The sequence below is a fragment of the Ranitomeya variabilis genome, chromosome 5 (assembly GCF_051348905.1).
Source record: "Ranitomeya variabilis isolate aRanVar5 chromosome 5, aRanVar5.hap1, whole genome shotgun sequence".
NCBI classification, from domain to species: domain Eukaryota; kingdom Metazoa; phylum Chordata; class Amphibia; order Anura; family Dendrobatidae; genus Ranitomeya; species Ranitomeya variabilis.
In genome coordinates this window covers 338,401,763-338,414,161 of record NC_135236.1, presented here as the reverse complement: position 1 = coordinate 338,414,161, position 12,399 = coordinate 338,401,763, and the positions used below count along the sequence as shown (strand labels likewise).

General features: G+C 42.1%; 1 protein-coding gene across 2 annotated transcripts in view; it reads left to right on the top strand.

Annotated features, from left to right (window-relative positions):
• COG5 (component of oligomeric golgi complex 5) overlaps positions 1 to 12,399 on the top strand; it is a 413,551-nt gene that overhangs the window by 360,507 nt on the left and 40,645 nt on the right. For both annotated transcript variants that reach the window (XM_077264784.1, XM_077264785.1), the window contains exon 19: positions 5,011 to 5,087. In XM_077264784.1, the coding sequence (XP_077120899.1) occupies positions 5,011 to 5,087 (77 nt within the window). The remainder of the gene's footprint in view (positions 1 to 5,010; positions 5,088 to 12,399) is intronic.

Sequence of the window (12,399 nt, the reverse complement as noted above, 5' to 3'; positions counted from 1 at the left end):
TGTATACCTGAAGTTTAGAGGAGCAGTCCGCTAACATTAACTCCTAGGGATTGACAAGGGAACAAGATGAATACAAGGATTCTGCATAGACCTTCATTGTCCGCCTTATCTCATTAGCCTACAGTTCTGACATTACTATGCAATACATGATTTCACAGGATACTACAGTGCAGGAGCTGCTTATGGAAAACCTAGTACTAAAAAGTGGGAAAAACCCTGAATATACTGTATTATGAGTAATTATCACCAGCTTTTCGCCTTCACACCCAGGCTCTTCTCTGTGTTTTCTGCCATACTTTACACCCCGGTCTGTCTTGTCTGTATGCTTTCCAGCTGTAACCTTTTTACTTTGTGCAGTCAATCTGACCTGCCTTCTATGGGGCCATCAAAGATTCTGTGACATTTATCTGGCATTTTAATAGACACTAAATGAAGCACATGTTTTTTTGTCTGTTCATTATGGAGCCATCTGTCAGTACTAATATTGGTGACTTAATAGACAATTACTCAACCTTCCAAAAATCCTAGGTTTAGCCATGCTCATGGTATAAGAACTGCCCTTCGAGTCAATACTTTCATGACTTCCTTTGTGCTGATACTTGGTAATGTCTGCTCAATTCACATCTGAGGGAATCCAATAGATTATGCTGATAATACTGATAATATTATGCTAATAGCAATATTCTTTTGTATCAGGGGCACAAAGTATGTGGCATCATGCCATTTGGAGAGGTGGCATCTGTAATTAGCATTTAAAAAGTGCATTAGTGAGTAGCTGGATTAAACAGTGTTTCCAATTAGAAATATATTTCATTAGCATTCTCATTAGCAGCGAGCTGGCATTTCACATCTAGTTACAAATAAACACAACTGATTTATTGATTCTCCGACACACGATATAATGGCCTCACACTTATTGCTGTTTGCCAGATCTAAATATTGATATCATTGCCAGATCTGATGTGCCATAGCGGCTAATTCCGAAAATTACACTTGTGCTGCCCGGACTGACATAAATGGACAGATAGCAATAATGTTAGGAAACGTCAGTATGTCCTTAAAAATCACTTGAACCATTTTATTAAGGTTCCAGAATTTCAGAACTGTGCTACCAGAATATCTAAAAAATAGCATGTCTAAAACTAGAAGTTATTAACCCCTTCACCCCGAAACCTGTTTTCACCTTCCCGACGAGGCCAATTTTTACAATTCTGACCACTGTCACTTTATCAGGTTATAACTCTGGAACGCTTCAATAGATCCCACTAATTCTGAGAAAGTTTTCTCATGATATATTATACTTCATGATAGTGGTAAAAATTTGAAAAAAAAACAACAAAAAACAGAATTTCACAATTTTCAAAATGTTATTTTTTATGCCCTTAAATCAGAGGGTCATATTGCACAAAATAGTTAGTAAATAACATTTCCCACATGTCTACTTGTCCAGCACAATTTTTGAAACATAATTTTTTTTGTTGGGATGTTTTAAAGGTTAAAAGTTGGCCAGCAATTTCTAATTTTTACAACAAAATTGGCAAAACCATTTTTTTGGGGAAACACCTCACATTTGAAGTGAGCTTGAGGGGTCTGTATGATAGAAAATACCCCAAAGTGACACCATTCTAAAAACTGCACCCCTCATGGTACTCAAAACCACATTGAAGAAGTTTATTAACCCTTCAGGTGCTTCACAGGAATTTTTGGAATATGGAAGGAAAAAATATACATTTACTTTTTTCACAAAAAAATTCCTTAAGGCATAATTTTTTTTTTTTACTTTCGCAAGGGTAACACGAGAAAGTGGACTGTACAATTTGTTGTGCAATTTCTCCTAATACTCCATATGTGGGGGAAATCTACTGTTTGGGTGCATGGCAGGGCTCGGAAGGGAAAGATACCTTTTTGAATGTAAAATTTGCTGGCATAATTAATGAACGCCATGTCATTTTGGAGAACCCCTGATGTGCCTAAACAGTGGGAACCATCCACTTGGCTTGCTAAAACATTTGCTAGACATCTGGTTAATTAAGATACAATACTGTGTCTCCACAACAGGTTTCTCCCTATGTATAGTACACTCATGGGAGAGACCTGTTCCTGAGCCAGGGGAGGACAAACGCTGGGGAACTGTCACAACTCTTTTTATAGTCGCCAATTTTTAAAACTATGTTTTCTCTGAAATTCGGTAGTGTCCCAGAATAAAATGTGTAAATATGATCGTGTTTTTAGGCTTCTATTTATGCTGCCTATGGATCTGGCAGCATAAATCTACTGACAAGTTCCCTATAAATATGTACGCTTGTAAATGCCTTGTGAATTGGGTATTGCTGTATGTTCCAGTCAAAGTTGAATATTTTGTAAAGGTGTTTGTACATTACAATAATTAGCGATATCACGGATATTCTAGATACAACTGATGCGGCTTCATGTCCAACAAATAAATTTAAAGAGAACCTGAGAGGTTATACATGCTACCTAAACCCAGGGCTGGCATTGGAGGCATGCAAACTAGGCATTTTGCTAGGACCCCCACACAGTACATGGCCAGCACCGGCTCGGACCCACCTTCCCTGCATCGCACATTCAACTGTATCGGCATCATAGATGGAGGAGAGCACGTCAGGTGAAGCTCCATCTCCCATCATTCCCCCTCTGCTTCTGAGGCAGCAGGCACGATGACGTCACATCATTGGGCGCCACTCTGTGCTGAGCAGTGCTTAGTAGCCACACTGCATAGAATGCATAGACCAGAGCGAGGGGGGGCGGGGAAGAGGAGAGAAGAGTATTATTTTTAAATCCGTGAGTACGTGGTGGCCATAATACTGCAGTAATATGAGGTGTGTGCATTATACTATTTGAGGCTGCATTTTACTATTTGAGGCTGCATTTTACTATTTGAGGTTGCATTATACTCTATCGGGGCTGCATTATAGTCTATGGGGGCTGCATAATACTTTATGGGGGCTGCATTATACTCTATGGGGGCTGCATTATACTCTACGGAGGCTGCATTATACTCTATGGGGCTGTGTTATACTCTGAGAGTTGTGTTATACTCTATGGGGCTGTGTTATACTCTGAGAGTTGTGTTATACTCTATGGGCGTTGCGTTATACTCTATGGGGACTGCGTTATACTCTATGGGGGCTACTTTATATTCTATGGGGGATAAGTTATACGCCACGGGGGCTAAGTTATACTCTATGAAAGCTTTTAATAACAGCTGTGGACTGGGCAGCGCTATTGACTAGTCATACAGGCAGATCCCCGGCTTCTCCCTGCTCACTGGCATGCCTCTGACCACTATATACACATATAAGCATATAAACAGAGGCTTGTCAGTCATTGTTAGCTGTGGGGAGAAGTCACCAGGGACCTGCCTGAGCAATTAGTCACCCATGCTTCTCAGTCCCAGGCCACTATTAAAATTTTGTTTTTCTCTGGACGCTGCAGCGTTTCAGAGTCAAACATACCTGGCTGAGATCATATAGACAGTGACTGGTACATTCTGCCCACAGTTTGGGCAGCAAGTATCACCTGTCAGGTTCCCTTTAATTCCTTATTCTCTGGCTTCAGCATTTTCTAAAGTTTTCTAAATTGCTATGTGATTTTCTTCATAAATTACTTGTATGTCATGTATGTGTTGGAATAAAAAACAGATGTCCACACATGGCAAGTATCACCAGTAGGGATGAGCGAATAGCTTGGGATAAGTTCTTATAGCGCTTCTCGAATAGCTACATCGGTAACCTGGATATCTGGAGGGCTCCAGATAATCAGCTCCACCACAGCTGCATGGGTCCCGGCTGTGTGACAGTCACAACACATGTATGGAGACAGCCCAACAAACAGGCTCTCCATGCATGTGTTGTGACTGTCACACAGCTGGGACACATGCAGCTGTGGTGCCGAACAGCTGATTATCGGGAGCTACGGAGTTATCCAAAGCTATTCGATCAGCCCTAATCACCAGACATGCACACTAAAGGGAATCTGTGACCTCCTGGATGCTTTTAAGCTATTACTATGGGCATACGGGGGATAGAATGGTTAAAATAATCTTACCCGAATGCTTCATAGCTGTGGTCTTTTAATGATTTCTTCCAGGCTTCGGAGCGTGCCGTGCCTGGAAGAAGACTCTGCCTCCGGTGTTAACTGTGACGTGCAGTTGTGGCGCCGGAATCCCGTGCTTGCGCCCTGATTATACTTACCTTTTCCACCCTTTTATGGAAAGTGTTTTCACCGTTCTTCTGCGCAGACGCCGTTGACTGACAGCTACTCCAGTAGCAGTGACTCGCTTGCTCAAAAGAACAATGAAGCCAATGCCTATAACGGGGGGAAAAGATAATTGCATGAGTGTGGGATTCCAGCGCCATAACTGCACGTCACATGGCTCGGGACTCCGGGGCCACTAATACATGTCACAGGGCACTGTGACGTGCATGGGTGGGGGGTGATCCACAAATTAACACCTCAGGCGGAGTGTTCTCCCAGGCACCGCTCGCCCTGGAGCCTGGAAGAACTAATTAACATGGCAGATTAAAAGTCTATTTCTCAGTAACCAGACCGCAGCTATGAAGCTTACAGGTAGGATACTTGTAACCAGAATACCCAAGTCCTTCTCTTGATCTGTAGTCCAGAGTATACTCCCATTTAATGTATGTGCAGCAGTAGGATTACTCCGTCCTAGGTGCATTACTTTACATTTATCTACGTTAAATCTCATTTGCCAAGTGTTTGCCCATTCAGTCATCTTATTCAGATTGTTTTGCAATATTGTAATGTCAAGGTCAGATTATAATGTCCTATATAGTTTGGTGTCGTCAGCAAAGACTGAGCCTTTACTCTCGATCCCATCCACAAGGTCAGTAATAAAGAGGTTAAAAAGAATCGGTCCATGCACAGATCCCTGCGGTCCCCACTGCTGCCTAGATCCCATTTCTTAAAATACCAGTAATTGTTAGATCAAGTCATTGCACAAACCTATACCTATTTGTCTTTTCATAGATGGAATTGGCTGTGGCTCCACTCTGCAGAAGAGTTGCTGACCTCGGAAGGTCATACAGGCTTTTGAGATCCTTCAGGTAAGTATCTGCTTTGAAGAGAACTTGCAGCAGAATGTATGTGTCTGCCTCAGCTCCTCCTCCCCTATTCATAGACTTTTATAAGCAGCAACTGCCATCTCCTATCTCGGAAATGAGAAAGCCTGTACTCACTGAAGACAAATTATACCTGTGAATTGAGAGTTTTGAGAAACAAAGTCTAGTCCAAGAAGAGAGAGAAGCGGATTTCTCTAATAGGTTTCATTGCAAAGTTTCTTATTTTCCTGCTTAATATTGATTTATTAAATAAAAATTATGATTTAATGAAGTCCAATAACGTAAAATAAAGACCAGTAAAGTCCAATAATGTAAATATGATCTTGTTTGTCTCACACTTCTGAATAGGAAGCTGTGTAAACTCCTATTTTTGGGATCTTTTGGAGTCTCGGTTGATCTGCTACTTTTTTACCTAGATATTTATATTTTTGTAGTTTTTTCTGTTCGGTATATGTGCTACCTTTAATAGCACTACTCTAATATTTTTTCGTTACCAGTCGGAAACCAGTCTCTTTGAAATTAGTCATTGAAAAAGGGAATAAAGTAGGGTGAACTACTATTAGAAACAAAAGTGGACATAACTGCTGCTTGGTATATTAAGATCATTGAAATATTTTGGTGCCTCTTATTTATTTTTGTTTTTTGTTTTGTTTCCATAATTTTTGTTTTTCACACCTGTTTGACAATGACAGATAGGTAGAAGCTGCTAAGCAGAAACCATTTATAGCAAAGCTTTTATCTGGTTCAGCTTTTGTTTGTGAGAATACAGTAATCAGAACTTTATATGGAACACATTTTATCTTGCTGTAGTATATAAAAAGATAAGGGAATCTGTGACCAGATTTTCACTACTCCATTTAAGAGTGGCATGATGTAAGGGCAGAGACAATGATTCCAACAATCACTTACTGGTCTGCTTGCTGTAGTTTTGATTAAACACTGTTTTATGTGCTGCAGATCTACTAGTTCTCTGAATGCGTAGCTCTGTAGAACATTGCCCACATGACTAATTTGCAGCTTTCTGCGTACACTGTGCATAGGCAGAAAACTGCCAATCAGTGGTGGAGGTGTAGTTGGACTAACTGGCAGCAGATTTACTAGTCCTCTAGTAATAATCACCTGCTGATTTAAAAAAAAAAAAAAAAAAAGTGATTTTTATCAAAACTACAGCATGCAGCCCAGTAAGTGACACATCTCTGGAATCAGGGTCTTTGGCCCTACATCTTGCTGCTCTCTCTGATCAGAAACATTCCCAGTTAAAATAAATTATCGTATATCCACAGGATAGTTGTTACTTGTTGATTGGTGGATGTCTGACTGCTAAGACCTACAGTGAGCAGCAGACTGCTGGTTCATTCATGTTTTATGGGGTTACCAAAAAAGCCAAGTGCAATGCTTGGCAACCCCATGAAGAATGAATGGAGTAGAAGTCAAATGTGCACTGCCGTGCCGTTTTAAACTATATGTAAGCTTATGGGGGTCTATAAATACAATGAACAGTGAATTTTAAAATCATCTTTTGCCCTTTTGGGCATAACACTCCCCTCTTGGCATCAACTGATGCCAATGCTAGACTCCTTTGGCGAAAGCAACAAAACAAGTTCCACAACTGGACTGAGGAAGTTTGGTCTCACCAGACTTCCACACTTTGACTTTGCGTACATTCCCATCCTTACTTGGGAAGGTTTTTGTGACGAGGCCTAGTGGCCACACATTCCGGTGTGACTGGCTGTCTTTCTTGAGTACAATATCAGCAGCGTTTGATGTTCAGTTTGCCGGTCAGCCTCCTCTTCCTTGGTTGTAAGGTAGAGAGATACTACTGTCTCCATATCTCCCAGAACACATTAGAGACACACTGCACCTGCCTCCATTGCCGTCTGTAGAGGTCTTTTTGACTGAATTCTCCAAGCCGAGCACTTGGAGGGCTGGTTTTCGGAGTGAGTAACATGGTAGGAGTGAGAATAGTCTGATTTCCAGAGTCACAAGAAAGTGCAGTCACCGGTCTGGCATTCATGATAGCTGGAACTTCTGCCAAAAATGTAATCAGACTTTCATGTGTGAGTTTTGCACTTTCTGCTTGCAAGAAGATCGAGTCCAGGATTCTGCATGCTATTCTTATCATTCTCTCCCAAGCGCCTCCCATGTGAGAAGAATGTGGTAAATGTCCACGTGCATCCTTGCTTGCTTTATAGGGAATCTGTTAGCAGGATTGTGCACAGTAACCTACACACAGTGGCAGGTCGGCGCCGTTATACTGATTACACTGATACCTTGGTTAATGAAATCCGTCTTATGGTTGTTTCTTAATCTTTATTTTCAGTTTTATGTTAATGATATGTTCGTGCCCCAGGATGCCTGTGGGGGGTTTGCATGTGGTGCTCTGATTAGGTATTCATAATGCAAACTTCTGACAGGTCACTGCTCCAACAATGTGGTGGACAAAGACGTGAGCACTGCTATAGTGGTGCCCGGGTAGGTTCCCGCACCTTTAGACCATATGTGTAAATAAACCCGGCACTCAACTTTATGCTAGTAGCTTGGAATTTTATTGTGTAGAACCAACAAAACGTTTCGGTCTCACATGACCTTCTTCAGTTACGTGTTTAGAGTAGGTAGCCTGTCACTTTGTGAGCGTAGTAGGTAGGTCGACTTGGACTCACTGGGGTGCCAGTGCCCTGTTAATGGAAGAGGCTGTAAGCTTTATTAATCCGGAGCTGGACGCGGTGTCCACCGGCATGCACGCATAGACTAGCGGTGGACACCGCGTCCAGCTCCGGATTAATAAAGCTTACAGCCTCTTCCATTAACAGGGCACTGGCACCCCAGTGAGTCCAAGTCGACCTACCTACTACGCTCACAAAGTGACAGGCTACCTACTCTAAACACATAACTGAAGAAGGTCATGTGAGACCGAAACGTTTTGTTGGTTCTACACAATAAAATTCCAAGCTACTAGCATAAAGTTGAGTGCCGGGTTTATTTACACACTGATCCAACAATGACCTGCCCCCTAGTTTGCATAATGAATACCTGTACATACTGAAGAAAAAAAAACGTTCTGCAGGCAGGTGCCAGCTGAGAGCTGGCGCCATCTTGGAGGAGTAATTTTTTCTTCTCCAGCAAGATGGAACCGCCGACACATGCGCAATAGCAGCTATTGGTTCTCTATACACACCGATAGCTGCTACTGCGCAGTCGCCATTTTCAAATTGAAGTTTTATTTATTTTTTTACTTGCTCAAGAACAGTTATTAACCCCGTTCTGCCATCGTACGTAATAGTTCGTCCGATGGCAGATCCCCTGCTTTAATGCAGGCTCCAGAGGTGAGCCCGCATCAAAGCCGGGACATATCAGCTGTTTTGAACAGCTGACATGTGCCCGTAATAGACGCAGGTGGAATCGCGATCCGCCCGTGCCTATTAACTAGGTAAATGCCACTGACAGCGGGATTTAACAAGCGCATCCGGCCATCCGTCCGGAAATGCACGCACCGCTGATTCCCGTCACGTAATTGGGGGTCATCGGTGTGTTGGCATAACAACCAGAGGTCTCCTGAAGACCTGTATGGTTGTTGATGCCAAATTGCTGTGAGCGCCACCCTATGGTCGGCTCTCATGGCAATGCAGTAATTCTGCTACATAAGAGCGAATCTGAGCATCGCCTCTATGTAGCAGAGCCACTCAGGCTATGCCAGCTTCTAGCCTCCCATAGAGGCTATTGAAGCATAGCAAAAGTAAAAAAAAAGTTTTAAAAACTATGAAAAAAGGATAAATTTAAAAGTTTAAATCACCCCCCTTTCGCCCCATTCAAAATAAAACAATAAAAAAAATCAAACCTACACATATTTGGTATCGACGCGTTCAGAATCACCCGATCTATCAATTAAAAAAAAATCTGATCGAAAAACGGCGTAGCGAGAAAAAATTCAAAGCGCCAGAATTACGTTTTTTGGTCGCCGTGACATTGCATTAAAATGCAATAACAGGCAATCAAAAGAACATATCTGCACCAAAATGGTATATTTAAAAACGTCAGCTCGGGACGCAAAAAATAAGCCCTCACTTGACCCGAGATCCCGACAAATGGAGACGCTAGGGGTCTCGGACAATTGCGCAATTTTTTTTTTTTTTCTTTTAGCAAAGTTTGGATTTTTTTTTTGCCACTAAGACAAAAAATAACCTAGACATGTTTGGTGTCTATGAACTCATAATGACCTGGAGAATCATAAGGGCAATTTCTTTGCAATTTCACCACACTTGGAATTTTTTTCCCGTTTTCTTGTACATGACATGGTAAAACCAATGGTGTCGTTCAAAAATATAACTCGTCGCGCAAAAAACAAGCACATAAATGGCCATATTGATGGAAAAATAAAAAAGTTATGGCTCTGGGAAGGAGGGAAGCGGAAAACGAAAACCAAAAAATGCTCCAAGGGAAAGGGGGTTAACTGGACACTAAACATGCGATTATGCTGCAGCGCAGGTGATACGGCTGGCACCTGACTGCAGAAGGGTTTTTTTTTATTCAGTATGTGCTGGTATTCATTATGCAAACTAGGGGGCGGGGCAGGTCAGTGAGGCATCAGTGACCTGTCAGCAGTCTACACTATGAATACCTAATCAGCGCACTACATGAAGACCCCCACAGGCCGCCCCAGAGCACGGGCATATCATTAACACAACTGAAGATAAAGATTGAACAACCACAAGACGGATTACATCAACCAAGGTATCATTTTATTCAGTATAACAGCGCTGACCTGTCACTGTATGTAGATTACTGTGCACAATCCTGCTGACAGGTTCCCTTTAAGTATCTTTCTACGTTGGTAGTGTCTAAGTTGGAAGGAATTTGAAGTTTCCTTTACTGCGCCAACAAAATTTGTGCCTCTATAAGAGCGAACGTGCTTCACTGGGCCTCCGATGGCAATGAAATGTCGAAGTGCGTTTATGAAACTTGAAGTGTCAATGGATTCAATTACTTATATATGTACGGCCTTGACGGAAATACAGGTAAACATGACCGCCCAGCATTTCGCATTGGCATGGATTTCTCTAGTGCACTATGTAACCACCGACCACAATTGAAGATGAGTTTACTCATACATCTCTGAGCTCCGACTATCCATAGTCCAGTAGATCGTAGATTCCCATCAGTAAACAATCTGCCATGATGTGATGATGTCCAGGAATTACTACAGGATGTTTCTCCATAAATCCAACTTCGGCTTCATGAAGACGACCTCCAGTTCTTAACAGCCCATGTTGGTCAATGATTGGATCAAGCCTCTTCAACGCACTATAAATTGGGTTTGTTGAGATTCTCTATTTCTTTCACTATTCAGTGACATATAGTACGAATTATCATGTTCTTGGCTCTCTCTAGGTTGGGAACGGTAATCGTATGTTTGCAGTAATGCCAACTTTTCCAGGGCTTCTGACTCACAGGTCATGTCAACTTGTAAGACTGACCTACTGAGCTATCATCAAAAAGTTAATTTATTACAGTTCTTCAATACAAAAGTGAAACTCATATATTATATACATTCATTACAAACTGAGTGATCTATTTCAAGTGTTTAATTCTTTTAATGTTGAAGATTAATGAAAACTGAAAAATCATTGTCTCATTAAATTAGAACATTTTTAAAATCCAAAATGTTGGCCTACTGAAATGTATGTTCAGTAAATGCACTCAATACTTGGTTAGGGCTCCTTTTGCATCAATTACTACTTCAATGCGGCGTGGCATTAAGGCAATCAGCCTGTGGCATTGCTGAGGTGTTATGGAAGCCCAGATTCCTTTTATAGCAGCCTTCAGCTCATCTGCATTCTTGGGTCTGGTGTCTCTCATGTTCTTCTTGACAATACCCCATAGATTCTCTATGAGGTTAAGGTCAGGCGAGTTTGCTGGCCAATCAAGCACAGTGATGCTGTTGTTTTTAAACCAGATATTGGTACTTTTGGCAGTGTGGACAGGTGCCAGGTCTTGCTGGTGAATAAAATTTCCATCTCCAAAAGGCTTATCGGCAGAGGGAAGCATGAAGTGCTCTAAAATTTCCTGGTAGACAGCTGCGGTGACTTTGGTCTTGATAAAACACAGTGGACCTACACCAGCAGATGACATGGTTCCCCAAACCATCACTGATTGTGGTCACTTCACACTAGACCTCAAGCAGCTTGGATTGTGTGCCTCTCCACTCTTCCTCCATACTCTGGGACCTTGATTTCCAAATGAAATGCAAAATTTACTTTCATCTGAAAACAACACCTTGGACCACTGAGCAACAGTCCAGTTATTTTTCTCCTTGGCCCAGGAAAGATGCTTATGGCGTTGTCTATTGGTCATGAGTGGCTTGATACATGTAATGTGACACTTGTAGCCCATGTCCTGGATATGTCTGTGTGTGGTGACTCTTGAAGTAATGACTCAAGATTGACGCCCATTTTCAAGTGTACCAGTGAGTGACTGAAGTCGGCTTGTGTGCTCCTCCCAGACAGTCGTCTCCTATAATATCCCATCCTAGGTCAAGTCTTTGTGCATACGAAGCATTTTTGAGGCCATTGATCTGTCCTCTAGCCTTATGAACTCGGATTTTGTCTCTTCCGAGGAGTAAGGCTATCAGAGCTTCTTGGTCCAGTTCTGGTATCAGGTGGGTTAAGCTCTTCAAATGGGGGTGGTGTGATGCTACCTCCTGTGTAGGCATCTCGAACCTGTTGTCAGGAATCTGATTGCACTCCAGTATGATCAGCAGGTGTAAACAGGTCTGATCATCTATAGACTCCACTTCGAACCTGGACTCTTTTCTCCCCACTCTCTCAACAGTACTGGCACATGTCTTCAAGGGGTAGGGAGATCCAGGGGCCTGCAATGTTAAAGGTGTCGAAGAAGATGTACTTGGCTAAATACCTGTTGCTTTGATCATCTAGTATTGCATATATCTTTTTTCACTTTGTCCTGCCGGATAGACTCTAACAATGCAGATTTCTGAGCAAGACCTTCCTCCTACGAGTCCTCTACAGATCTCCATACACTGAGGTGACTAGTTGGGTGTCTATGTCAGTGTCCATCTGCTTTGCATCACATTCCTCTGTTTGCGAAGATGCCCGTGAGGGTGGTCCATCGTGTAAAGCTGTGTTGTGTTCTAGGCTACCACATTCTGCACATTTCACATTGCCAGTTCCTGGCAAAGTGCAATATTGTAGCACAGCATCTGAAGCAGATGTTATTTTCTTTGAGGAAACCCTTGCGGTCTTTTAGAGACTGCTCTCTGAAGGCTCTGCATTTTTACAGAGGA